This window comes from Mus musculus, chromosome 12, assembly GCF_000001635.26.
Source record: "Mus musculus strain C57BL/6J chromosome 12, GRCm38.p6 C57BL/6J".
NCBI lineage: Eukaryota > Metazoa > Chordata > Mammalia > Rodentia > Muridae > Mus > Mus musculus.
In genome coordinates this window covers 112,651,883-112,677,458 of record NC_000078.6, presented here as the reverse complement: position 1 = coordinate 112,677,458, position 25,576 = coordinate 112,651,883, and the positions used below count along the sequence as shown (strand labels likewise).

The window sequence follows — 25,576 nt, the reverse complement described above, 5'->3', positions numbered from 1 at the left end:
GCAGGGATATTTCAAGTTCTAGACCAGCCTGAGCTACATGGCAAGGCCCAGTCTCAACTTCCTGCCCTGGAAAAGAAATGTATGTGTCTGAAATGCACATTTGACTATATTTTCTTCATCTGGCACCTGCAGTAAGAAGCCTAGAGTCACCTGGCAGTTATCCAGGCACTGCATGGCTGAGGGGCGGAGCTTGGCTGCCCCCAACATAGGAGCCCGGCCGGGGGAGGGCCAGTTCCCTCTGACTGTCCAAGTATTTACCACCACTCTACCTCTGTAGGAATGGCCCACATCCTATGTTCAGAGTAAGCCCAGATCCTACCGTCCCTCTCTGGAGCCTGCCTCTGCCTCAGCCCCTCCCAGAATTAGCATGATTCTGAGCCCCAATATCCGTGGTTCTCAACCTTCCTAATGCTTCAACCTTTTAATAATACAGTTCTTCATGTTGTGGTGACTCCTAACTATAAAATTATTTTTTGTCGCTACTTCATAAATTTAATCTTGCCACTTTTACGAATCGTCCTGTGAACCATCTGCTTTTCTGATGATCTTAGGCGACCTCTATGAAAGGGTCATTTTATCCCCAATGGGTCGTGACCCACAGGTTGAGAACCACTGCCCTACCCCCTTAATAATAAATACCTCTGCTACTGGGGACTAGCAACACGGGAATCAGAGCATATTCTAGGGACCTGTGAAAATTAACTTCAGGGCATACCGTAAGGCGATGTGCCTGTGGTCCTGGGATGTTCTTTCCAAAGTCCCTGACACGGTCTCTCCTCTTTATTCCTGCCTTTGCTTGAAGGTCACGTCTTTAGTGAGTTCCTCCCTGATCCCTCTTGACCTGCAACCCATCCTGCATGGACCTGTGCAGAGTCCAAGGTTGTCCATCAAGGTGCGTCCCTGTTCCTTTAGCAGGCCACGCTTGTGTGCCTAAGCCTGCCACAGAACGGTTCTTGAGAAAATGATGGCTGGATGTTGAACGCTGACACCAACCAGCCCCCCTTTTCCCTCTTCCTCCATGTTGGGCAATGCCTCACAGCCTCGCCTCTCACTTACCCTACATAGGTCTTAGGGCAGAGAACCTGTGAGGTACAAAGACAGTGAAACTGCTGCCTGCAGGACCAGCCACACCTGCAGGGTCACTGGACATTCCTCAGACTGGTCCACCATCTGTGCTGAGAACCCTGACACCTGCCACTCCGAGATGCCTCTCTACTGGCATATAGATGACAGAGGCTATCACAGAGCCACAGTCCGGCTGCTACAGGCAGAACCTCTCTAGATTTCGGGTGCCATCTAACTTGGGAGCTGTCTCAAGAGCATATCTCACTATGTAGCTGATGCCCAGACCTCTTAGCTCAGGATAGTGCCTGCATCCTACCAAGCTGCCAGGGATGAGAGGGAGGAAGACCTCTGTGAGAGAGGGGGGAAGACCTCTGTGAGGGGGGAAGAGGGTCAGGAACCACAGGTTGGTTTGTTTGTTTTTGGTTTTTGGTTTTTTTTTTTTTGAAGATTTATTTATTATTATACATAAGTACTGTAGCTGTCTTCAGACGCACCAGAAGGGGGCGTCAGATCTCATTACGGGTGGTTGTGAGCCACCACGTGGTTGCTGGGATTTGAACTCAGGACCTTCGGAAGAGCAGTCATCTTACCCGCTGAGCCATCTCGCCAGCCCCCGGGACCAGTTTTTGTTGGAGAGCATGGCTGCAGAGCAGGCCAGTGGCAAGTCTCAGTAAGGCGGACCTTACTCACCTTGTGGCTCTGTCTAGGAGGCCCAAAGAGGTGTTGCCAAAGTGTGGACCCAGAAGGAGTCGCCTATCCCCCAACCCACTCCGGACTCGGGGGAAGATAGAGACACAAAGAAGGGAGGCGGGACTGGTTACTGCATAGAAACAGGGCTCACCACAGGTAGGAGCTGTCTCCAACAGTGGCTTCCAGGAAGAGCATCCGAGTGAGAAGGGTCACTAGAGAACAGCCAGAAATTGCTGTGTTCCACAAGAGGGCGCCCTGCTGGCTCTAACTGTGTAGCAACGGGATGGGGGAAGTAGGAGAGGAGGAGTTGGGGGCCTGGGGTGAAGGTTTGCTGGGCGAGTGATGGATATTTGTGTGACTCTCAGCCTCTGAAGGCCACTCTCAGGGTCAGGGATACTGCTGGAGCAGAACAGAACTGCTGCTGAGCCTCTGACTTAGCGCCCTGGAGGCTCTCTGAGCTGGGGCAGCTGTGCAGCAGATAGGGCACAGAACAGAGCCCCCCATCCCCATCCCCGTCTGAAGGGTATGGGGCGTGGCTGAGAGGAGAGTGAGTTCTTCTCCGGGAGTGGGGTGTGCTTCCCAGGTCAGCCCCAGGAGCCCGAGAAGGAGCTCCGATTTCCATCCTGGGCGATAGCGTGGACTACTAAATCTACCCTCTTGTTTACACTCCTGGTGAACTCTGACCCTTGTATGAAAAACAAAAAATGCCCCCTGGTTAAAAATACCAAACACATGAAGGTAAATTCACAAAAGGGTTACTATCAAGTCGGGCTTCTGGGACGAGGGAGGGGCCCTGCGCAGGAACTGCTGAGGCTGGCCGAAGGGGGAAGGACTGAGGATGGATAAGAGGCAGGAACCACCTTGACTCTTCAATTCCGGGACACCATAAGGAACCGCCCCCCAAGCCTCACCCATCTGAGTCCACAGCAAGGTCTTGGCTGACTGAGTCCTACCCCTGAATCTGCCCCCTCTGGGTGTCCAGGTGTGCTCCCGTCCTCCCTGTCACCTGGGGAGTCCTTATCAGTTGCTGTGGCAGGCAGTACTGGGTTGGATGAGCCCTCAATAGCCTTCTTTCTTGTGTTGGCTGGCCTTTAGGACACCGGTGACCGGTCTCTCCCGGCTCCCAAGATGGGGACAGTTGGGCCTCTTGAGAGTCAAACTGATTCACTTCCCACGCTGGCCTCCCTCCTTGGGGTCTGGAGAGCTAGGCAGGGAAGGGCCAGGTCCCACAAACCGGGAAACCCAGACCAGAGCTGGAGCTCTGGATCTGCGGCGGGGCTCCGTTACCCGCGTGGCCCTGGCTCGGGGCCACCCGAGGGCGGCGCCTGCGGGGCCGCGCTCGCGCTCACGGGGTGCCTCGCCCTGGCCGCGGGCCGCGCCGGGGGCGCCCGGGGCGGCGGAGGCGGATGTGGGCGGGCGGCGCGGGCGCGGGGCGGGGAGAAGGCGGGCCGGCGGCGGCGGCGGCAGCACCGAGTCGGCGGGCGGCCGGCCCAGCGCGGCAGCGCACGCGAGTCCGGGACCAGCGGAGCGGACCGAGCAGCGTCCTGTGGCCGGCACCGCGGCGGCCCAGATCCGGCCAGCAGCGCGCGCCCGGACGCCGCTGCCTTCAGCCGGCCCCGCCCAGCGCCCGCCCGCGGGATGCGGAGCGGCGGGCGCCCGAGGCCGCGGCCCGGCTAGGCCCAGTCGCCCGCACGCGGCGGCCCGGTGAGTGCCCGCGCCGCGCCCTGTTCCGGGCCGCGGCCACCCCGCTTTGTTCCCGGCCGCGCCGCGCCTCGGAGTAGGAGCAGGAAGTGGCCGAGCGGAGGCCTGGGCGGGGAGCGCGCGGGGCCGGGCTGGTCGCGCAGGAGGCCCACGCCGGCGAGGGTGCGGGCGGCCGCTGCGTGACCTTGGGTGGCCGCTCCACGGGGCCAGGTCGCGGGAGAGGGGCGCTGTTGGTGTGCGCAGTGGGGGCCGGTGCGCCCTGGGGCCTGGGGCTGCCCGGGCACTCGGCCAGCGAGGGTAGGAGAAAGGCTCGCCCCGCGGCCTGCGTGCGGTGGGAGGGCCCTGGGAAGGAGAACTCATTTCCCACGGACAGAAAGTTGTGCGCGGTGGCACAGTGCCCAGGCTAGCCCACAAAGGACTGCTAACCCTCCTGGGCCCGGAAGCTGCTTCCTGGACTAGGTGGTTTCTGGAGGTGCCGGGGGGGGGGGGGGCCTTGAGGACGGCGTGGACTCGGTCTCCCGGATCCGGGATACTGGCTGAGCTGATGGAATTGTCTAAAGAGGACTGGTTTCTAAGTTGGGCGGTGGTGGAACCTTGGGCCTCTGCTGTGTGGCCAAACTCCTCCTTCCCCCAGGCCCCTGGTCTTGCTCCAGGTGGCTAGCCTTGACTGCCTAGAGCCATCACTAAAGTGAAGGGCGAGTCGCCTTGGTGGGGCCCCAGCTGGGCGTGTGGCTCACGGGCCAGTGTCCCAGAGGGGCTGAACTCTTAAGACTTAACAATAGCAACCATATGCCCTTACGGCATGGCATGGTGGGAAGAGTGTCCCATGCTTAAGTCGGCTTGATGTGGACATTGGCGTTAACATGGCTGTGTTTCTTCACTCCGTGTGTATGAATTTATTTTTACACGGCTCTGGACAGCTGACTGTCATCAGCAGACCTTGGGGCTGGGTGGGGGTAGGGGACATCCACCGAGAGAGATCTTGCAGTACAGCCCTCTGCCTCCAGGCCACACCCACTCTGACAGTCACTGAGCTGGGATTTCTTCTTGGCTTATCTTTTTCGTTCTGGCTTTTAGTCGCCACCTGCTTGCTGAGGGAAGGGCTCTTTCCTTCTTGGGCCAGGTGTGGTCTTTCCTACTTTGGCATTTGGCATTTGACACATAGCAGCCGGCCTCCCTTTTGTTCCACATTTAGCTTCATACAAGGCAAAGTGACAGAGACTCTGGGTGCCAGCTTGTGTCTTCTGGGCTAGAGAGATGACATAGGGGGTTGCCAGTCAGCTGTAGTAGACCCTAGTTGGGATCTATTCCACGGCGGCCTTCCAGTCTTTTCCTGGGGATTGTCCACATGAACTCCAGGTGGAGGGACAACACAGGCTTGCTGGTCAAGGGCTGTTCAGGTGCACTTTCCCAGAATGTCCAGACTTGGGGATATTTGAAGGATACCTAGGTGTCCCTCTGGAAGAGAAGCAATTGGGGGGCGGGGGGATCTTTGCGAGGTGAGCTGGCACCCTTTGCTTTGCACAGGCTAGCTAGTTGGCCGCTGCAGGACCCTTGTGTGTTACCTGCCCTGTTTGTGGGCTCCCGGATACTGTAATTGTGGGTCGTAACCACTGCTTTGGGTGTTCCCAGCAGGCTGTCTCAGAGTCTCTCTGTCTCAGGCGTAGGGTGAAGGCTCGACAGAACCATATGTGCCTAGTGTGTACTCACCAAGTGAAGGGGACAGCTTCACAGGCAGGGTGCTGTGTTCCCAAGGGGTCTGGGGTTCTGCCTGAGGAGTTTTTAGTGTTGTCCTGAAGGACTTTGGGCTCAGCTTCATACCGTGCCTGTTCTACTTGTGCTCTCCAGTGTTGGCCTTCCCGCGTTCCTAACGTGAGCCGTAGGGACCCTGCGACCTGCAGTAGGCCTCCCAGACTGTAGGGGGTGGTGAGACAGTGGTAAGCACCCCTCACTAGTGCGAGGCAGAGCAGAAGCAGTCAGGGCTGCCTGGAGGAGGTGGCCTAATCTGCTGGGGTAGCAAATTGAACAAGCTGCCTAACAGGAAAAGCCTTCTGGAAATGAATGTTTCTAGCAGAGACCAGGATGATGGGGGTTGGCCACAGCCTTGCACCCCGGACTACCAGGCCTAGATCTGGGTGTGTAGCATCTACTACTGGAGGGAGGTCTTCTATAGCAACCTTTGGAGACACGTCAGGCAGGCTGGCAGGGAGTAAGGGTGAGGAGGGAACCTGGGAACCAGAGATGGGTAGATCACATGAGGGGACATGGGTAATTGTGGGCCCTCTGGGGCTCACGGAAGCTAGTCCCAAGTGGGACCTTGTCTCACGTGCTTTCTCGGCTTCTTCTAGACGCTGCGGCCAGGCCGGCTGGGCTCAGCCTACCGAGAAGAGACTCTGAGCATCATCCCTGGGTTACCCCTGTCTCTGGGGGCCACGGATACCATGAACGACGTAGCCATTGTGAAGGAGGGCTGGCTGCACAAACGAGGTAAGTCCGCACTCCACAGGAGAAGCAGGCCGGCCTGGGTCTGCCTAGCTCTTCAATGTGGAACCGGGGCGGGGGTGGTGGTGGTGGTGGTGGGGTCTTTACTGACCCAGCAGGCCCTATCAGAAAGTGCTTGCTGTGTCTAGGCCTAGCAGACAGAAGGGGCACCTCCCCATCATGGGGCTCTAGGCCTGCTTCAGGAGTATGCAGGCCCAGCTTTTCCCATAGTATGGAGGTCACGGCCTCCTCCTGGGGCCTCTTGGCCAGAGGCTGAGGCCCTGTGCGGGGCCTGCCATGAGTGGCTTGGGGGTGGGGCCAGCTGCAGCAGCCTCACGCCTGGCTTTCCTGGAAGGCAGCAAGGACGTGGCTGCTGTTCCAGGGCTGGCAGACGAGTAGCCTGGGCACTGCCCAAGGGCTCCTGAGGGCAGGCAGGGCAGGGCAGGGCAGGGTTGCTCGGCTGGGCCCTTTGCCCACCTCAGGCCCGGATTCCTGAAGTCAGGGGGCTCAGAACTGAAAAGCTGACTGAGATGGACTCTTCCCAGGCCTGGGGCCCCTCACCTCCAGCCAACCCGCCATTCTTCCTCCAGCCTGCCAGGAGTAAGTTTCAAAGCCAGTTCCCCCAGGATAGTCACTTGCTCTTGCCCCAGGGCAGGCATCTCACCCCCTTCTGACTTCCTCTTCCTGTAGACCTGTTCCCTCCGGAAGCCCTAGGGTGATCCTTGCCAGTCCCAGCCTCTCCTCCCACTCTCCTTCCTGGCTCTCTAGAGAGGGGATTGTACTTTTGGGTGTCAGGAGAAGGACTCAGATAGAGAAGATGGGAGGTGGGGACCGAAGTTGGTGTTAGGACATGGGGCTTTATTAGAGTATCTACAGCTCTGGCAGAACTGGGGGGTGGGAGGGTGGTGCACAGGAGCTACGGGAAGTTGGGGAGGATGGTTGGGACCCAGGAGGGCTCACGCAGGGGTGGAAGATGTGGTCAGATGTGTTGAGAGGTCCCAATCTGGCGGCTGCAGGGCAGATTCTGTGCTGGGCTTTGCCAGGAGGCTGTGACCTTTGGCTCCTGCCCCCACCTGACTTCCCATTTGTTCTCCAGGGCATCCTTCCCTGGCCCACTAGGAGTCCTGCCTCCTAAGCTCACATTCCTGGGTCATGCCCTGCTGTCTGCCTCTTTGGCTCCTCCTTCTCCCCAACCCTAGGCCATACACAGTCTACACAGTCTATTTCATGGGCACGTGTGTATTGTATGGCTGTCAGAGTTAGGGCCAACCTCGAGATTGCTGGGCCTCTCTCCCCAGGTAGGAACCCTTCTGAGGCCTAGGGAGTGTCATATTGCTCCTTATGACTGAGCTTTCTCAAGGGGCCAGGTGGCACAGGACATTAGGTCCTATGGACACGCTGAGGCTGTGCTTGAACCTGATTTGGCAGTGCTGTCATTGTCCCTCTTCAGGAGAAGAAGGTCATTGAGTTCTTTAGGCCTTGATTTTCCCCGTGCATGCCCTGGAAATGGTGGTGGGTTAAAGACGTGAGAGCATGCGTTAGCTGTGGGATGGCAAGGGGGCACAACGCCTGCCTGTCTGCCCCGTGGAACTGACAGGACTGCCTCTCTTTGGGGTGGGGGGTCTTCCCAGCCTCAGGCCAGAGAGATGTGCTGTCCTCATGGTCCTTCATCCTCCCCCAGCCCCAGCCCCAGCCTAGGTAGTAGGGGCTCTGCTGCGCGCAATGGCATCTATGCCACATTCCTGGACTGGGTCCTCCTATTCTGCCTTGCTCTGGCCCAGCCAAGACCCAGGCTTGGCCTGCTGCTGCTTGCCTAGGTCTTGGTGGTCCTCGTTTCTCCCTTGAACACAACGAGCCCTGTGTGCATCACTAGTTTGGGGTTCCAGCCCTCTCCCTGTCTTGGATTGCCATGTTAGACTTCTAACCTGAGGCCATTATGACTTGGCTGGGGTAGGCAGGGAGGGAAGGTTATTGCAGTTGACCCTTAGTGACCCATGATCCTTCAGACACCTGGGTATCCCTTATGTCCCTCCCTCTGTTGCTTTTGTAGGTTATAGCCCCGCAGACTGGGAACAGAACCCATCTTTGCTAGGTCTCCCATGTCCAGCCAGGGGCTTGGAGCACATTGGTTCTCGGCTCCTCCCCAAGCTCCCGTGGGCCGACCGTGCCTTCAGGGCTATTTGGGCAAAGAAGAGAGGATGTTCCTCACTCCATGGCTACAGAGACCCCAGGTCCAGGTTTCTCCTCCTCCCTGGGAGTTAGGTGCCTACTTCTCAGGAAGTGTTCCCCAAGCCACTTCCTAGGAGCTCTGTTTGTGCTCTGGGCCAGAGGGTGCCCAGTACAGGAGCAGACATTCTAGTTGTGCATTGATCTGTGGCTGGGCGTTAGCTTCCCTATGCATCCAACAACATAGACCCGTGGGAGACTGGGCTTGAGCTCCTAGAGATGAGAGGTGGCTGGTCTGATGAACCTCAGTGCTGGTCTCCAGATGCAGAGGTTTGGGGTCGATGAACCATGTCTTCTTAACAGCCAGCCTGGGGTTAAGTTGCAGGTGTGGCTGAACTTGTCCGTGACCTCTGATTTCAGCCTGCAGGTTGCAAATGAGCTGTGTACTGAGGCCACAGGCCCATCTGTGCTAATCTTTTGGGTTCTTCCCTCAAATCTCTGACGTTTGCCGGGCTGTATGCGTGAGAGCTGCCCTGGTAGAGACTGGAGCCAGGGAGCCTTCTCACCTTCTTGGCCAGGTTAGCCATTGTCTGTGTCTGTGTCTTCCCAGCTCCCAGCAGGTGGCTAGACCTGAGACATGGAAAGGTCTGAGAACGAAGGGCTATGTGTTTAAGAGTAGGTGGCACATGACAATTGTAGGGCCACCTCGTGCAGGGCCACCTCGTGCAGGGCCACTTTGTGCAGGGCCACCTCGTGCAGGGCCACCTTGTGTGGGGCCACGTCATGGGCTCACTCAGCAGACTTAGTTGAGAGACCCAGCAGGCTAGGAGAAACCAAGCTATTCTCACTGGGTTAGTGCCTGGCAGGTGGACGCAGTTTGGACAAGGATGGAGGGAAACTGGCATGTAGTATGGGGCTCTCTGGCTTTGGGTGTGGATCTGTTTGTGCTGAGCTCATGGTCTCTGGGCAGAGTCAAGGGTCCCGAACCCAGTGGGCAAGTCAACATCTAGGGACCGGAGTAGTGCCATGCTTGGGGACTGATCCTGAGGGAGAGGTAAGCATGTGGCATTCCTGGAGACCTGGACAGAGATGGCAGCTGAATGCTCTGGGCCCATTCATGGAGGGGACAGTACACTGCGGTGTGTGGCTGCCGCTGAGCCTTGGCTGGTGCTGGGACTGAGTTTCCTGTTTTGTGAGCGTGTTGAGTTCTCCCTTAAAAACAAACAACAAAAGAGGAAGCTGGGCGGCCTTCCACTGGGGTGTGGGGGTCAGTCCGGCCCGGCCTGGTGACTCCCCAGAGTGGGCAGCAGTCCTCTCGGCTTCCTGACGACCATCTTCTAGACAGAGTTGCCCAGTGGGGCTGAGCCACTTGGAGGTCACCAGGAGGTGAGGAAAAGTGTGGGGACATAAGACTCCACTGAACTGCTGGGTCTGGGGCAGCCTCTTGGTCCTGCCAGCTCTGCAGGGTAGCCAAGTGCACTGAAACCAGGAAGGGGGTGGGGTGCTGTGTGGATGGCCAGAACCAGGGCCTACTGTCGCTGCTAGGAGTAGCTTGAGGGCTTGCATCAGGCTGATTCCTAGAAGTGCCATGGGGTAGTGGGGAGAACTGTTCTGTCCTCTGGCAATCCTCTCTGCCCAGTCACACCCGAGCCAGGCCCAGAGCCAGCTCCAACCCTTAGGCCCTCCCTGTAACAGTAGCTGTGGCTGTCCCAGCCATCCCACCATGGCTGGTGATCTACCCACACCCAGCACTTCCCCAGAAGAGTCTGCCTAGCCAAGACCTAGACTCTAGCCCACGCTGGTGGGCAGAGCAGCCAGGAGCCCCGTAGTACCGGTGGCCTGTCTGCAGGTAGCTGCGTGCCTCACTATCTTTTGCCTCTGAGTGGCTTTTGTGTCGGTTCCCCCTCCCCCAGCCCCCGCCCCTCACCCCCATTTAGTTGTTTTTTGAGATAGGGTCTTACTTTGTAGCCCAGATTGTCCTGAACTCAAGCGAGTTCCCTTCCTCGGCCTTTTCAGTGCTGGGGATATACGTGGTGCCACTATGCCTGGCCTCCTGGTATGATTTTGCTTTGTTGGTTTGTTTGGGCTCTTGGCATAGGACTTCGGAGGTGGTAGACATTGTTCTAGAGAAGGCTTCCCTGCCCTTGGCCCAGGGTCTGGCTGGCCCATGTAGGCTCTGGTATCTGTAGGGTGAAGGCACATCCTTTCTGCTCTGTCTGGGCCTCCTTTGAAAATGTAGTGTATGGGGTGTGTGTGTGTGTGTGTGTGTACACATGTGTGCGCGTGTGTGTGCGTGTGTGTATGGTGTGTGTGTGTGTGTACATGTGTACATGTGTGTGTGTGTACGCACGCACCCAGGGGAGGGGGAAACGCTCATGTGCTGTAGCCAGCATGCATATGTTCCTTGGACAACCTGTGAGTTGGTTTTCTTTTACCATGTGGATCCCAGGGATCAAACATGGGTCGTCAGGCCTGAGGGCAGTGCCTTTACCCTCTAAGCCATCTTTCAGGACGCTCTCTGGGCCCCCTGGGCTGTGCCACAGTGAGGTGGAGAGGGAGGATGGGTAAGGGGAGGGCACAGCTTTTGGGACTCAGCACAGGAATGTTGTGGGGTCTGTGAGCTGCCGTGTGTCTGGGGAAGTAGGACGGATGAGAGGGGTTGGGCTGGTGTAGGGAGGCTAAAAGCCAGCATAGGATGGTGGCCCTGTGGCTTGCCCCAAAACTGTGGGACTAAGGTGAACAGGATGATCTGAATGGTACGGGAGACTTGGGGGTGCGTGGTGTGTATGGCAGAGTGGGGCTGTGGGCCGGCCTTCCTTTCTGGTACGGGGAGGGTGGGGACTGCTGTGGAGGGGTAGGCAAGTGTAAGATGTGGGTGGGTAGGGTAAAGTCTGGACCAGTACTCCCTGTGGCTCAGGAAGCTGGACTGGAGGTGGCAGTGGAGAGGTGTGCCACCCACTGTGGGTTCCAGGAACCTGAGAGACCTTGGGACGCATTGCAGTCGCGTGGTTGCTATATCTTGGCTCTTCTCAGCTGAGGCCTGCCTGTGCAGTTTGTGTCCTGGCTGTCCCTCAGCTCTGGTTATTTCCTGCCTCTCTGTGACCGCTAGGGTCCCCTTTTCTAAGCCTCGGTTTCTCCAGGAAGCTGGTGGCTCCAGTGCGTCCTACTTCTTGCTAGGTGAGATTTTTTACATTTGTGGGTTATGGCAAAAAACACACCCAGGCCCAGTGGAGTGCCACTGGCCATTGGTACCCCACCCTGTGAGACCCACATGAGCACCCCTCTCAGACGGGCTGCACCTGGGCTGTACCCTGGAACACCAGACCTGGGGTTTCACCTGCTATGGACAGCACACCCCTCCACTCCCTGCCTTTGCCCAGCGCTTGGTCATTGAGTCTTTTGGGGTCAAGTGACATGGGTCCTAGGATCTGCAAAGGGGCCTGGGAGGCTGGCCTCAGAGATGACCTTGCCACCTGCTGACCACCCACTGCCCAGAAGGCAGCCAGAGCTGGGCTAATGGCCCCAATGGGCTGCCATCAGCAAACCGCTTGCTCAATGTGCTGGAGAAGGTAAATGGCCGCCCGGCAGCTGTCGGTGCGATGGATGTGTTGGTGGTAGGGGACGTTTGGTCGCTGCTGTCAGCTGGCGCCTGCTCCCCAGGCCTGCTGGGGCTCACTTTGCTGTGGAGAAACAGCTCGGTGCCGCCTGGCGCCTTGCCAGCTGCCGCCTGCCACCGCCACTGCTACTGCGGCAAAGTGTTTATCCAGCAGTTTCCCCAAGAATCGGGGACTTGGAGAGAATGTTCACAGTGATCAGGACACAGGCCAGGCCAGTGTGAGAGGACACCGGTCGAGCCTGAGTCTCGAGTGCTAGGATTAAAGGTGTGTCCTGCCTCCCTCTTTCCTAGTGTGGTGACTTAGGTACAGGGGGTCCTGGTACAGGGACTCGGAGGCTCACCCACACAGATGCTGGAAGGCCTAGACCTTGAGGCACCAGTGAGTAGCACCTCTGGGTACCTTTCCCCTAGGATTGGACAGAATCTGGTCCTGGAGGTGGAGGTGGGCCTGAGGGAGCCCCGAAGTTGTTGGGGAGTCCTTGCCTCTTCCTAGGTGCTGGTCTTGGTGCTAGAAGGTGGAACAGGTCCTTGGGTGGAGTGGGTCCTGGCTGTCCTCTCTGCATAGCAGCTGTGACGCCTCCTGAATGGGCTTGCACATGTGGATGGTGGAGAGCTGGGTTTACTGTGGTGTGAGGCCGGGCTTAGTCCTGGGTGTCTTCTGTTCTGCTGTTTTTTATTTCTTGTCGAGAAGCTGTTGTCAGGCTTCTGCCCTCAAGAGCCACGGGAACTGCATTGTGGAGGTGGCGCCTGGTCATTTGTCATCTGTTCATGTGTTTGTTAACACGGGCCTGGTAAGGCACCTGCAGGTGGAGGAGCCTGCACATCTTGTGGACCGTGTGCACCTGAATCCCCAGGGCTGTGTAGCCAGGTGGAGGGCCCTGGCTGCTGCCATGCTGCCCAGCTGGACTCCCCTGAGTTCAGGGTATCAAGCATCCAGATGGGTCAAGGGAGCCAAGAAGATCCCAGATGGGCCAGAGCCTAGCACTTCTACAGAGGCCAGAATGGCTCAGGCTCAGTCACTCCTTGCTGGACTATGAAGGACTTGAGGGAGACCTGCCAATGTTTGTATTCCCAAAAGAGACCCCCCCCCGCCCCCCGCCCCTCCCCCCCCCCCCCCCCCGCCAGCAGGGTAGGCAGGAGTACTCCTAGATACCATAGAGCCCCAGAGGACCAGGACAGCCGCCTCTTGTATTTGTCTATCATATTGGCCCGTTTCTGCAGTAGAATGAGGTTTGGGGTCTGTCTGGTCTGAACTTATTAACATGCAGGCCACAGCCCAGGCTGCAGCTGGCTCAGCCGGTACCCCCAGTGACCAATTGGCTAGACCTTGAGGCAGGATTTAAAGAAAGAGATCTGTGTGTGTCTGTCAGAGCTGTGGCCCCCCCTTTACTGTGAAAGGGAAAGTCCTCATGAGGCCACTTCACTTTACAGTTCTCCTTGGCCATGTGGCCTTTGTGTGCTTTGTGTGGCCAGGGAGGGGAAGGGCACCTAGGCCCTCTGTGTGTATGTGGGGCTGGGTCCTTACCTTGTCCTCTGCCTGGTGAGTGCCCCCTGTCTGTAACTCCGGGTCTACATTCTGGAATCTGCCAGGCCTGGGGGCTGGTCATGTAGGCTTAGAGCCCATAGGAGATTCAGGGTCATGCTGGTGGTTTATGTGTCGGGGCCAGAGCTGGGGTCTGCACTGGGCACAGTGGGATGGGCAGCAGTTGGCAAATCAAGATGGATTTCTGGGGCGCGGGTGCGCTGCTCATCAGCCTCCGTATTCAGTTAGTGTCCCGGGGAGCAGCAGCTGGTGAGATGGGAGGGTACTCCATCAGGGGCCGACAGCTCCAGACTGGTGCTGGCGGGTGGGCACACACGGCGGGTGGCCCGGGAAGGAACAGGATGGGGGGTGGGCTGTGTACCCCCCAGTGCTCTGCTGTATTACTCAGAGCCCCTGCCTACCACGGCACCCTCTAGGCCCTGTGCCAGGGGAGGGGCTGTCACAGGGCTGCTGGGTGTGTGAATACCTGCAGGTGTGTGCCACCTGGTCAGAAGCAGGGCTGGTGCCCAAAGGGGTGGCTGTGCTGGAGAGCTGGGCTTCTGGGAGCTAAAGATGGGAGGTGGGTTGGGTTTACAGGTGCTCTAGAGGTTGCATGCGGGCTGTAGGCCCTTGAAGAGAATCAGAATTAACTTGCCTATGCCCTGGAGGAGCCCCGGCCACATCTGGGCACTTGCCAAGAATCCGGAGGGCTTTCTTGCTTTGCTTTCCATTGTGGGGCCAGGGTCTGCATCGGTTTGTCAGACCTAGGTGGTCTGCAGCGATGACAAGAAGACGGGATCCCTCGCTCTTGGAGCTGCTCGCCCCTGGGGTGGGAGTCTTGGCCTGGTAGTGGTTCTATTCACGTCTTCCCCCGGCCTCGCCAACAGCCTCCCTCCATCACTTCAGTTCCCTCTCATCCCACTTTGTGCAGGGTGTAGGGTCATGCAGAGCAAGGCTGCTGTTTGGAAAGGACTCCCAGGCATTGGAAGGGGCTAGATGGTGGGAGGTAGATTGTGGGTAGAGCCCTGCAGCTTGCTGCCCAGAGCCCCTGCAGGTCCTGAGAGCATGGACAGGTCCAAGCGGATACACTATCCTGAGCAGACTGTATCTCACCTGCGAAAGTGTTCTCTGGGAATACCTGGATTTGGTACACACCACCGTTAGAGGTTAAAGAAGGAAAGCTGGCCAGCCCCCCTGGGGCTATGGACTGAGACTGGGGCACCGCCTTATGCCCAAGATCACGGTGCTTGACCTAGTGACTGGGTCTGTGCCCAGGAGCACCCAGTGGTAGGGGGTCTAGACAAGCAGTCACTCATCACACATCCCTCAGGTGACCTTGTTTAGGGCCCAGTGGCGCAGGCAGGCTTTATCCTAGACAGAGCTAAGGGACCCCAGCCCTGTAGGTTGCCCCTCCTATTCTCAACCTAGTGTCCCCTCAGATGAAGAAGTTGCCTAATTAGTTAGTTCCCTGTTGTTCAGACTCCTTGTTCGGCAAAATGTAAATTAAACATTTTTTCCGGGTGTCAGTATGAAAAATGACAGTCGCTGGGAGATCACAGAGGACATCTGCTCCGATTCCTGAGTGTGGTGCCTGCGTATGGCTGATGTTGCAAAACTGGAGGGAACAGTGTTCCTGTGTACCTGGGTGACCGGGGTGGGACTCAGCTGGGCGTAGCGCCCCTGTTCCAGCGGTGGCACCTCCTGGGTCTGCTGTGCAGGCAGAGCCCTAGATGATGCTCCCAGCTGCAGGCACTGCCAGTTGTGCCCTGGCGCTAGTGCTTGCTGGGAAGGCGGAAGTGTCCCAGGTCCCTTCTTCCCCACCTCACACTGTACTCTCCCTGGATCTTATGTGCCTGGGTCCTCACAGTGGAGTTCCCATGCAGCTCCTTATGTCTCCTATCCCCTGCAGGGGAATATATTAAAACCTGGCGGCCACGCTACTTCCTCCTCAAGAACGATGGCACCTTTATTGGCTACAAGGAACGGCCTCAGGATGTGGATCAGCGAGAGTCCCCACTCAACAACTTCTCAGTGGCACGTAAGTGTCTTAGCCATGCGGGTTGGATGGGGTGGCTAGGCAGGCCAGCAGGGAGGCTGAAACTGCCCACTGAGAAACCCGAGGAGAGCCTCCTGTTAGTCCTAGGGTACTGGGCAGTACTGGCCCTGAGTCACCTCCTCTAGGACTGGTGAGTGGCCAGCTCTGGCAGGGTCAGGGAGTCCTTGCTAGATGGCGGACGGGTCCAGCATGTAGTGACTGAACCTGGTCTAGGGGGTGGGTTGACCAGGGTCCCTGTGGATTAAACAGCCACTCAAGGGCATTCCTTGGGAACTCTAGGGTAGACAGCGGGAGGAGAGGCTCCCGGCTCTAGGAGTGAATGACATCCCAAGGACCGTCTCTGTGATTCTCCCTGGGAAGGTGGCCATCGGAAGCCCTTTGCCCTATGGGTCTTGTGGTTCCTGTTGCCGGAGGGTCAGTGGGAGTCAGCCCTGTCCAGGACTGGTGAGGGTGACAGACTGAGAGCTTGGGGCTGAGATGCAGTATCTTTGATCTCTGTGCCACATTGTCACAGCCCAGTTTTATTTGGAGCTGGACAAGAATAGGTTTGACAGTGTTAAGCGACAGCAGTAAGCCCGGGCGGTTACTAACTGTGGACTCTGGGGTCCTCCTTGGGCTGCAGTCTGGAGTGTAGAGTATGTGCCTAGCATAGCTGGGTCTCCATTTATCCTCACAGCCTTCTTGAGATGCTCCTGCCCTGCAGGTAGCTCTGTCTGACCTGCCTCAGATCCTAGGGCCTTCCATCTCTGGGCACTTGGCCAGTCCCCAGGTCTTAGGGCTTAACACAGGTTGCTGCCTCTACAGATGGATAGGAAAGGACTCCCAGCTTACTTATGCAGGAGGAAGGAAAGGGGCCTCTCTAGAGCAGACACATAGGTATATGCACTGGCCAAGGGCCGCTGGGCAGTGGGCAGGGCTTGGCCTTCAAGCAGGTCTTGGGCCTCAGGAGGTAGACAGTTTACGCCTAGCTGGGGACAAAGCAGGGTGGGGCTGTGTTCAGGCTTTTTATCTGAGGTGGGTTCTGGAGGGAGGGGTTAAGACCCCCATTTGGTGCTAGTTTTCATCTGCTTGCCTGACAGGCTGTCTCAGATGTGCTGGAGACAAGGCTCAGGGTGATTTTCCACCCCTCCCCCACCCCATGTTGACATAGGCCTTTCCCAAGGCTGGGCCTCAAGCCCCTCTTGGCCCCTTGCTTGGCAGGCTGCCCCTTGCTCATTCATTGGAGCCTGGAGGCCCCTCACATTGCCAGGACCCAGACGATGGAATGTGGGAGGCCCCTCAGTCCCTCCTGCCTGCTTTGCCGTGAAGCCCTCTTGCTGCATACATATCCTCAGGGCCTGGGCTGCTCCCATGATCCACCCTTAAAGGTGTGCATATTCTAGGTGTGGCCACCAGGTGTTCATGCTCTGGGCATCCTTGTTCTGTGTGTGCTCCCAGTGTGAGGCTTGGGTGCTGAGTACATGTGTGACTTTTCCAGAGACTCTGTATGTTGTTGGGAAAACAGCAAGATACTTCTGTACCGGAAGGGGGTGTGGGCTGGATCCCTGAGGCCCCCACATGAGGTAGGGATCAGCAGTTGAAGGACAGAGGAACTTCAGGATAGTTATGGTGTAGGGCTAACTGATCTAGCCTGACTGGTTCCTTCACCTTCAGAGCAGAGCATCTCAGCTGTGGCAGGTCTTGGGTCTCAGTTCTTTGAGAGGAACTAGGGCAAGGAGAGGGGATGGAGCAGGGTGTGGTGGCTCATGCTGTATTCCTGGCACTCAGGAGGCTGAGGCATGATTACCTCAAGTTCAAGACCAGTGTAGACTACATAGTGAGTTCTAGGTCAGTCTGAATTACATAGGAAGAAAACAGAAATGCTAGCGGTGGTGGCTAGAACCTGTAAAATCAGCACTTGAGAGGCAGAGGCAGGAGGATCGCCATAGTTTGAGACTTCCAGTCTACGTGGAGTTTTCCAGAGCTGCACAGCAAAAGACCCTATATCAAACAAACAAAAAGCTTTAAAACTTTAAAACTTTTTACATTTTATTGTTTTGTGTGTAAAGAAGGGTGTTTGTTTATTTTATGTGTGGATCTGGTGCTCTTAGAGACAGGAAGAGGGCATCAGATCTCTGGAGTTACAGATGGTTGTGAGTTGCCATATGGGTGCTAGGAATTGAACCTCTAGTCTTCTGGAAGAGCAGTTGTACTTCTAATCAATGAGCCATCCATCGCTCCAGCCCCTGAAATCAATGTGTGTGTTTGCTTGCTTTTCGAGACAGGGTTTCTCTGTGTAGCCCTGGCTGTCCTGGAACTCACTCTGTAGACCAGGCTGGCCTCAAAGTCACAGAGATCCACCTGTGCTAGGATTAAAGGTGTTCACCACCACACCTGGCAAATACACTTTTAAAGTGAGGATGAGATTCACCTTCCTGGGACAGGGTTGAGGTCTGTCTGGTGAGGACTACGAGGGGGAGTTTCACGGAGAAACAGATAGATGCTTCCCCGACTTCTTTAGAATGCCAGCTGATGAAGACAGAGCGGCCAAGGCCCAACACCTTTATCATCCGCTGCCTGCAGTGGACCACAGTCATTGAGCGCACCTTCCATGTGGAAACGCCTGAGGAGCGGTGAGTGGGCAGGGTATGGTTGCTCGAGAGCCTGAGGCCTCTGCTGAGTCCATTCTGGAGAACTAGACTGGAGCACTTGTGGGATGAGTGGGGCATAATGGGAGAAATATCAGCATCCCAGGTACCTTGATGCTCCTGATACTCTTGAGTGTATGGAGGCCCAGGATCTGAGTGGTGGCCTGCAGCTTCAGGACCAGGGAGCCAGGCAGCTGGTTGGTGGAAGCCATGCAACAGCGCCCCCAGGTGCCTGAGGCCTCACTTGACCCGCTGCAGGGAAGAATGGGCCACCGCCATTCAGACTGTGGCAGATGGACTCAAGAGGCAGGAAGAAGAGACGATGGACTTCCGATCAGGCTCACCCAGTGACAACTCAGGGGCTGAAGAGATGGAGGTGTCCCTGGCCAAGCCCAAGCACCGTGTGGTGAGTCTGGGCTCTGCTTCTGCTGGGGCTGCCAGGGGTTGTGGAGGGACCTGGTAGGTCCTGGTATTCCTGCCTGGCTTCCTGTATGGGTCTGGGTACCCCTGGCTCCTCTGGACATGGGCTGAGGACACCTCAGTTGGCAGAGTGCTTGTCCAGCGTGCATGAGACATGAGACCCCAGTACTTAAAAGTAAGTAATATGAAGATGCCCGCTGACTCCCAAGGCCCAGCGCTCTGACTAGACTGTGCAGAGCCCTTCACTGACTGCACAGGCCAGCACATGTGAGAATGGGCCTGGCTTGTGGCCAGCTCTCTTGCTGTTGGCTAACTTGGAGGAAGCTTGCTCACTCTGGACACTGTCAAGCCGAAGGCGGTGGCATATGGTTTATTACCATAGGCTAGTTGTGGTGAGCAAAGGCTCTCTCTAACCGGGCTCTGTCTACTGCCCACAGACCATGAACGAGTTTGAGTACCTGAAGCTACTGGGCAAGGGCACCTTTGGGAAGGTGATTCTGGTGAAAGAGAAGGCCACAGGCCGCTACTATGCCATGAAGATCCTCAAGAAGGAGGTCATCGTCGCCAAGGTGCAGGGAGGGCAGGCTTGGAGGGAGGCTGAGAGGAGTGGGATGCAGGGGAGATAGGTGCTCACTTGGTTCTGCATTCCAGGATGAGGTTGCCCACACGCTTACTGAGAACCGTGTCCTGCAGAACTCTAGGCATCCCTTCCTTACGGTAAGCAGTGGCCATCAGTCTGGCCCCTGTGGGATAGGGAAGAGTGGGCCAGAGTGGGTCACTCCCACACTGTTGCCTTTGCACCCATACACGGACGGGCAAGGGCTTCATGGGCATCAGGTAGGCTGATGGAGGGCGGGGCTGCAGTCATGCCCCAGCTGTAGTGTGCAGGAGGCAGGAGTGAGACTCGTCTTCTCACTCTGCTGAGACCTTGAGTTGCCCCAGCTCTCCATCCCTGCAGTCCTCTCAGACCCGTCTTCTAGGCTGGTCCCTCAGGGTTGATTGTTAGTGAAGCTCAGTTACAGTAGCTTGATTGAGTTCCAGAGTCAGCATCTTGGGCTTATTCCACCCGTGGTCCATGATGGAAAGGTGCCGGGGTGGCTCAGTGCACCAGTTCATAAGCTGTTGTGTCAACCTCCCCATCTGGAGGCTCTTGGGAACCCCAGAACTTGGTATAGTTAACTTCTAAGCCATCTTGCCCTGCAGTTGAACCTAGACCTCGTGTCTCTCATCTTAAAATCTACCAGTTGGCATGTGGCCTGCATCTGTAGCCCCTGCTGAGTTCTAGGCCAGCCTGGGCTACGGTGATACCCAAGATGTGCCCTGATCCATCTTGGGGTGGCAGTGTCACTGTGCTTAGGCTTGCCCTGCTTCCATTCCAGGCCCTCAAGTACTCATTCCAGACCCACGACCGCCTCTGCTTTGTCATGGAGTATGCCAACGGGGGCGAGGTAGGGCCACAGGCAGCTTCAGACCTGGGCACTTGATGGGTGAACTTGTCCCTCTGAGAGCTTTGAACCCTCTCTGTAGTACAGATCACTGGTGCTGCCAGCCCTGGCCATGTGAGCCTGTAGCTGCTCGTTTGGGGATGTCTTATTTCTGCTGAGTTGGAGTCTCGCAGTCTCCAGTTCTCTTTGGGGGCTAGTTCCTAACCTTCCCTCTGCCTGTGGGTAAGGGTTGGCGGGCCCTCACACAGGCCTTCCTCAGCGCGCTCCACCCCACAGCTCTTCTTCCACCTGTCTCGAGAGCGTGTGTTCTCCGAGGACCGGGCCCGCTTCTATGGTGCGGAGATTGTGTCTGCCCTGGACTACTTGCACTCCGAGAAGAACGTGGTGTACCGGGACCTGAAGGTGTGCTTATGGAGCAGGGCGGGTGGGGGCTGGGGGGTCTGGCCTCACTGACTGAGCGCCTTCCCACACAGCTGGAGAACCTCATGCTGGACAAGGACGGGCACATCAAGATAACGGACTTCGGGCTGTGCAAGGAGGGGATCAAGGACGGTGCCACTATGAAGACATTCTGCGGAACGCCGGAGTACCTGGCCCCTGAGGTGCTCTGCCACTTCCTGTGTGTTCCCTTACATCCTCCCACGCCCCGACACAACGCTGACAGAGTCCCCCATCTAGGTGCTGGAGGACAACGACTACGGCCGTGCAGTGGACTGGTGGGGGCTGGGCGTGGTCATGTACGAGATGATGTGTGGCCGCCTGCCCTTCTACAACCAGGACCACGAGAAGCTGTTCGAGCTGATCCTCATGGAGGAGATCCGCTTCCCGCGCACACTCGGCCCTGAGGCCAAGTCCCTGCTCTCCGGGCTGCTCAAGAAGGACCCTACACAGAGGTAAGGGCTGCCGGGGCTTCAGGCTCAGCCTCTAGACAGTGCTGCTGCCCACTGTACCCGCCACAGTCTCAGTCACATGTCGGGTGGGGTGGTCAGGCAGCTAGGGGTATCCCTACCCTGCGAGTATCCCCGTGACCTGTCACCTTGCACGCAGTGTCTGAGCCCTGGACCTGTCTCCTACCCACAGGCTCGGTGGGGGCTCCGAGGATGCCAAGGAGATCATGCAGCACCGGTTCTTTGCCAACATCGTGTGGCAGGATGTGTATGAGAAGAAGGTGTGCATCTGGCCACTGTGCCCATCTCTGGATCACATACGTGTGTGCATACATATAAACACTCTCACTCTGGCCACTGTGCCCATCTCTGGATCACATGTGTGCACACATGCAAACACTCCTGTTTTTGCTGGCTCAGACACGCATGCTGGGCCCACAGCCTTGTGTAGTCACATGCCCCCACAGAGCCACAGGGTTGTGCACAGCCTTCTCGCTCGCACAGAAGAGGGTAGTATGCTGCCCTGCATACCTCGCACAGTCACCTGGCCTCTCCAGGCCCTCAATTGTGCCCCTGTTGCCTACACCTGTTGCTTGCTCCTGTCCTTTGCCTGGAGATCGCCTCATGTGCCCTATGATGAAAGCTAGCCGAGGGTGGGGGGTAATGTCTAGGTGTCTCCAACTCTAGGGCGAGCCTAATCCCATTCTGGGACGGCCCCTGCCCGTCTGGCACAGTGTAGGCCACTGCAGAGAGCAGAGCCCCTTGTACTCACCCCTAAGTGTGATTCTCTTCAGCTCCTAAGTACCCCTGGCCCAGGCTGATGAGGGACACAGCAGGTGGTCTCAACACTCTACCTTGATGTGTTGGGTGCCCTGTTACCCCCTGCCTTGAGTGTACCTTCTAGATAACACGGGGCCAGCAGCATGTGGGGGTGTGGATGGCATGCCTTTCCTGCCCACACTCAACTAGAGATCCCATGAAGTCCGCATTGCCCTCACACCAGATTTGGGAGGGATGGCAATTGAGGGTCCTTGCCTGTGAGACCCAAAAGGATGTTAGCAGCCTCCAGTGCATACACCACTCTGCAGCTTATCTTCTTCATGGGCTGTCAGTGAGGCAGGCGAGCTCACCTGAAGACTGCTTTGAGTCCTGCCACAGCTGTGGTGGTGCCACTGTGTGCCTTTAGTCCCAGCACCTGGGAGGCAGGAGCAGGTGGATCTCTGAGTTTGAGGCCAGCCTGGTTTACAGAGGTAGTTCCTAGGGCTACACAGAACCCCAGTTTCAAAAAATGGAAAGGGAAGAAAAAAAAAAAAACTCAGAAGGGAAATGACAACCAGAGAACGGAGTTCCCACTGCCTGGAGGTGGGCAGTCACTACCCTCTCGTCACTTTGGGCATCTCTGGGCTTGCTCTCCCCTGCCTACACTGCCCTACCCAGTTCCATCTCCTAGAGCTGTTCCCTAGTGCTAGTGCCCACCCGATAAGGTCAGTATTGCCCAGAGAGGATGGAGGGATTGGAACCCAGTAGTAACCAGGCCTTCTGTTGCTCCTCAGCTGAGCCCACCTTTCAAGCCCCAGGTCACCTCTGAGACTGACACCAGGTATTTCGATGAGGAGTTCACAGCTCAGATGATCACCATCACGCCGCCTGATCAAGGTGAGGCCACCCCACTCCATGGCCCCTCAGTGTCTGGCTTGCACTCCTGCTTTTTTTGGGGGGGAACTGGAGTTAACAGGTGGTTGTGAGTAGCCACGTGGGCACTGGAACTGAACCCGGGTCCTCTACCAGAGCAGCCAGTGCTCTTAACCACTAAGCTCTCTCTCAGCCCCAAAACTAAAAGAATCAAACAAACCCTTTGGAGGGTGGTAGCAGCTTGGCGGGGAGGGAGGGAGTGTTCTGAGGGCCAGAGTCACTGCCCCCTCACAGGGCCCCCTTGTATCCTCTGGCATGTGTCAGGTGGGCGGGCTGTTTCTAGAGATGGTCTGAGCCCTCCTGTGGCCCACAGATGACAGCATGGAGTGTGTGGACAGTGAGCGGAGGCCGCACTTCCCCCAGTTCTCCTACTCAGCCAGTGGCACAGCCTGAGGCCTGGGGCAGCGGCTGGCAGCTCCACGCTCCTCTGCATTGCCGAGTCCAGAAGCCCCGCATGGATCATCTGAACCTGATGTTTTGTTTCTCGGATGCGCTGGGGAGGAACCTTGCCAGCCTCCAGGACCAGGGGAGGATGTTTCTACTGTGGGCAGCAGCCTACCTCCCAGCCAGGTCAGGAGGAAAACTATCCTGGGGTTTTTCTTAATTTATTTCATCCAGTTTGAGACCACACATGTGGCCTCAGTGCCCAGAACAATTAGATTCATGTAGAAAACTATTAAGGACTGACGCGACCATGTGCAATGTGGGCTCATGGGTCTGGGTGGGTCCCGTCACTGCCCCCATTGGCCTGTCCACCCTGGCCGCCACCTGTCTCTAGGGTCCAGGGCCAAAGTCCAGCAAGAAGGCACCAGAAGCACCCCCCTGTGGTATGCTAACTGGCCCTCTCCCTCTGGGCGGGGAGAGGTCACAGCTGCTTCAGCCCTAGGGCTGGATGGGATGGCCAGGGCTCAAGTGAGGTTGACAGAGGAACAAGAATCCAGTTTGTTGCTGTGTCCCATGCTGTTCAGAGACATTTAGGGGATTTTAATCTTGGTGACAGGAGAGCCCCTGCCCTCCCGCACCCGCTCCCGCGTGGTGGCTCTTAGCGGGTACCCTGGGAGCGCCTGCCTCACGTGAGCCCTTCTCCTAGCACTTGTCCTTTTAGATGCTTTCCCTCTCCCGCTGTCCGTCACCCTGGCCTGTCCCCTCCCGGCCAGACGCTGGCCATTGCTGCACCATGTCGTTTTTTACAACATTCAGCTTCAGCATTTTTACTATTATAATAAGAAACTGTCCCTCCAAATTCAATAAAAATTGCTTTTCAAGCTTGTGGTTTGCTTTCTGGTGTGGAGCGTCACAGCCTTGTTAGTGGGTGGGAGGTGAAGGGGTGTGGCTGGGGTCACATCAGGGTGGGTCCTGGGAACTGGTCCCTGAGGCTCCAGGGGATGTCGTCCTCATGGCAGGACACTCCTGACAGAAGTGGGAGGATCTTGACTGTCTCTGGAGTCTACTCTTGCAGTGACCCTCCCTGGCCATCTAAGACACCTGCCAGCCCCAGCTGTCGTGTGTCTGGCAGAGCAATAAGCCAGGCCCTGATACCAGGAAGGATAATGCGCTGGCGATACAGTTCAAAAAGGCTCAGGAGGCTTTGGTTGAGGTGACATAGCACATCTGTGACTGAACAGAACTGGGGACTGTTCTGGGTCTGGACAGAGGTGACAGGAACCAAGGTCACTCTAGAGTGTCTGCGATCCTGAGTCCAAGCCGCCACCAAGATATACTGAGTATGTTGCTGGTGACACCTGGTGACTACTGGTGGAACTGCAGCAAGCAACAGCAACTGCTCAGCAAAACATTTAGAGGCCTCCAGCCAGATGGCCTCCCCTAAGGCATGGACTACACATATACAGAGCCTAGTGGCTGGTGGCCTTGCTGGGATGGTGTCTGACTCCTGCAAAGTTAGGGTGGGTGATGATCTGGACCTCTGGAAAATAAGAATATCCACTTCTATAACAGCCAAAGATTTTCTCTAGATGACCACAAGCCCTCTGGAACCGTACACAGCATTGCCTACTTTGGGTTTGTTTGTTTGTTTGTTTAGAGACAGGGTTTCTCTGAATAGCCCTGGCTGTCCTGGAACTCACTTTGTAGACCAGGCTGGCCTCGAACTCAGAAATCTGCCTGCCTCTGCCTCCCAAGTGCTAGGATTAAAGGCGTGCGCCACCACTGCCCAGCACTTACTGACTTTGAAGTAAGATTTATAGACAACACCGGCTGGGTAAACACCTTTAGTCCTAGCACTTGAGTTCAAGGCCAGCAAGGTCAATGTAGCAAGATCCAGTCAGGAGGGAAGAGAGGGAGGGAAGGAGGAAGGAAGGAAATAAGGACTGTAGTGCTTTCTGTGGCCCTCAGACTTAGCACTAAATCTTACCTAAAGTGGCTGAAACGTAGAAACAAACACAGCTAAAGCCAGGGCTGGGCCGGCTACAGGCTGCTCTTTCCACAAGACCCCTCAGGTATGTGTCTCTAGTACAGAGGAGGGAGCCCTGAAGTTGTGCCCTCAACACAGAGGTGGGCAAAGCTCTCTTCCTGAGCCCACTGTTACTCATGAAAGCTGCCCAACATGATCATTGTAGGTGAGAGCGGACATCTAGGGAATGCTCTTGGGAAGTGGTACCCTCTCCCCGAAGACAGGCCTGGCCTAGCCTGAACCACCAGAGCAGATAGGGGATAGACCCTGTGGCCATGGTAGGGTCTGGTAAGCTTAAATGAGGTAAGTAATTCATAAGGCAGGAAGTAGAATGGTGCTTGCTAGGGTGGAGATCGGTGGGAATGAGGTGTGTAGCCACTTGATGACTATAGTTTCCATTTAGGGAAATGACCTACACTAAGGCCAAGAAAGGAGGGAGCAAAGTTTACTATTTGTCTTATGGGAACCGAGTTGAAACAAGACCTTTTGAGTTCTGTTCTAGGATATAGTTAAGTGTTTGTAGTATAGCACTAGAGAGATGTGAGCAAACACCTATTCACCCCAGCTAAGGAACCAATGACAGCAGAGTACAGATACCACCAAAGCCCGACCTGGAGGACCAGTGAGTTTGACAGTGGCATATGAGAATATAGGTTGTTTACAGGAACAGAGATGACTCAGAAGACAGCTGCATTGCCAAGGCATGGGTGACAGCTCACAAAAGCATACCCCAAAACAAACTACAGGCAGCTGAACAGGCTAGAAAGTGATCTGAGCCTCGAGGCAGCTCAGCTGATC

General features: G+C 56.6%; 1 protein-coding gene, 1 long non-coding RNA gene and 1 other non-coding gene across 7 annotated transcripts; 2 read left to right on the top strand and 1 right to left on the bottom strand.

The window, feature by feature from the left end:
- Nucleotides 1-1,488: 1,488 nt before the first annotated feature.
- On the bottom strand, nucleotides 1,489-2,983 carry Gm30150. Of its 2 annotated transcripts, none has more exons than XR_381988.3 (3): nucleotides 2,762-2,983; nucleotides 1,907-2,440; nucleotides 1,489-1,768 (listed from the first exon to the last, which is right to left on the bottom strand). It is a non-coding gene; the product is annotated as a predicted gene, 30150 (long non-coding RNA). The 2 variants fall into 2 exon arrangements; XR_381989.4 differs by having other exon boundaries at nucleotides 1,630-1,707.
- On the top strand, nucleotides 2,575-23,638 carry Akt1 (thymoma viral proto-oncogene 1). 4 transcript variants are annotated; one of them, NM_001331107.1, is made up of 14 exons: nucleotides 2,575-2,737; nucleotides 5,805-5,943; nucleotides 15,151-15,279; nucleotides 17,798-17,909; nucleotides 18,183-18,330; nucleotides 18,782-18,913; nucleotides 18,996-19,061; nucleotides 19,724-19,792; nucleotides 20,066-20,191; nucleotides 20,263-20,391; nucleotides 20,468-20,682; nucleotides 20,870-20,957; nucleotides 22,230-22,332; nucleotides 22,682-23,638. In NM_001331107.1, the coding sequence occupies exons 2-14, from the start codon at nucleotides 5,898-5,900 to the stop codon at nucleotides 22,759-22,761; spliced, it is 1,443 nt and encodes a 480-aa protein (NP_001318036.1). In that variant the 5' UTR covers nucleotides 2,575-2,737; nucleotides 5,805-5,897; the 3' UTR covers nucleotides 22,762-23,638. The 4 variants fall into 4 exon arrangements, with proteins under 4 accessions (NP_001318036.1, NP_001159366.1, NP_033782.1 ...); NM_001165894.1 differs by lacking the exon at nucleotides 2,575-2,737 and adding an exon at nucleotides 3,183-3,459 and having other exon boundaries at nucleotides 22,732-23,638; NM_009652.3 differs by lacking the exon at nucleotides 2,575-2,737 and adding an exon at nucleotides 3,183-3,459.
- Nucleotides 18,108-18,182, top strand: Mir6939 (microRNA 6939). Its single transcript, NR_105904.1, has one exon. It is a non-coding gene; the product is annotated as a microRNA 6939 (primary transcript).
- Nucleotides 23,639-25,576: the final 1,938 nt, after the last annotated feature.

Bases quoted from the DNA above. Each gene is read 5' to 3' on its own strand.
- Akt1 (NM_001165894.1), top strand. From the start codon at position 5,898: ATGAACGACGTAGCCATTGTGAAGGAGGGCTGGCTGCACAAACGAG. The intron at 5,944-15,150 runs GTAAGTCCGCAC...TATCCCCTGCAG, and splicing joins GGGCTGGCTGCACAAACGAG to GGGAATATATTAAAACCTGG. The intron at 18,331-18,781 runs GTGAGTCTGGGC...TACTGCCCACAG, and splicing joins CCAAGCCCAAGCACCGTGTG to ACCATGAACGAGTTTGAGTA.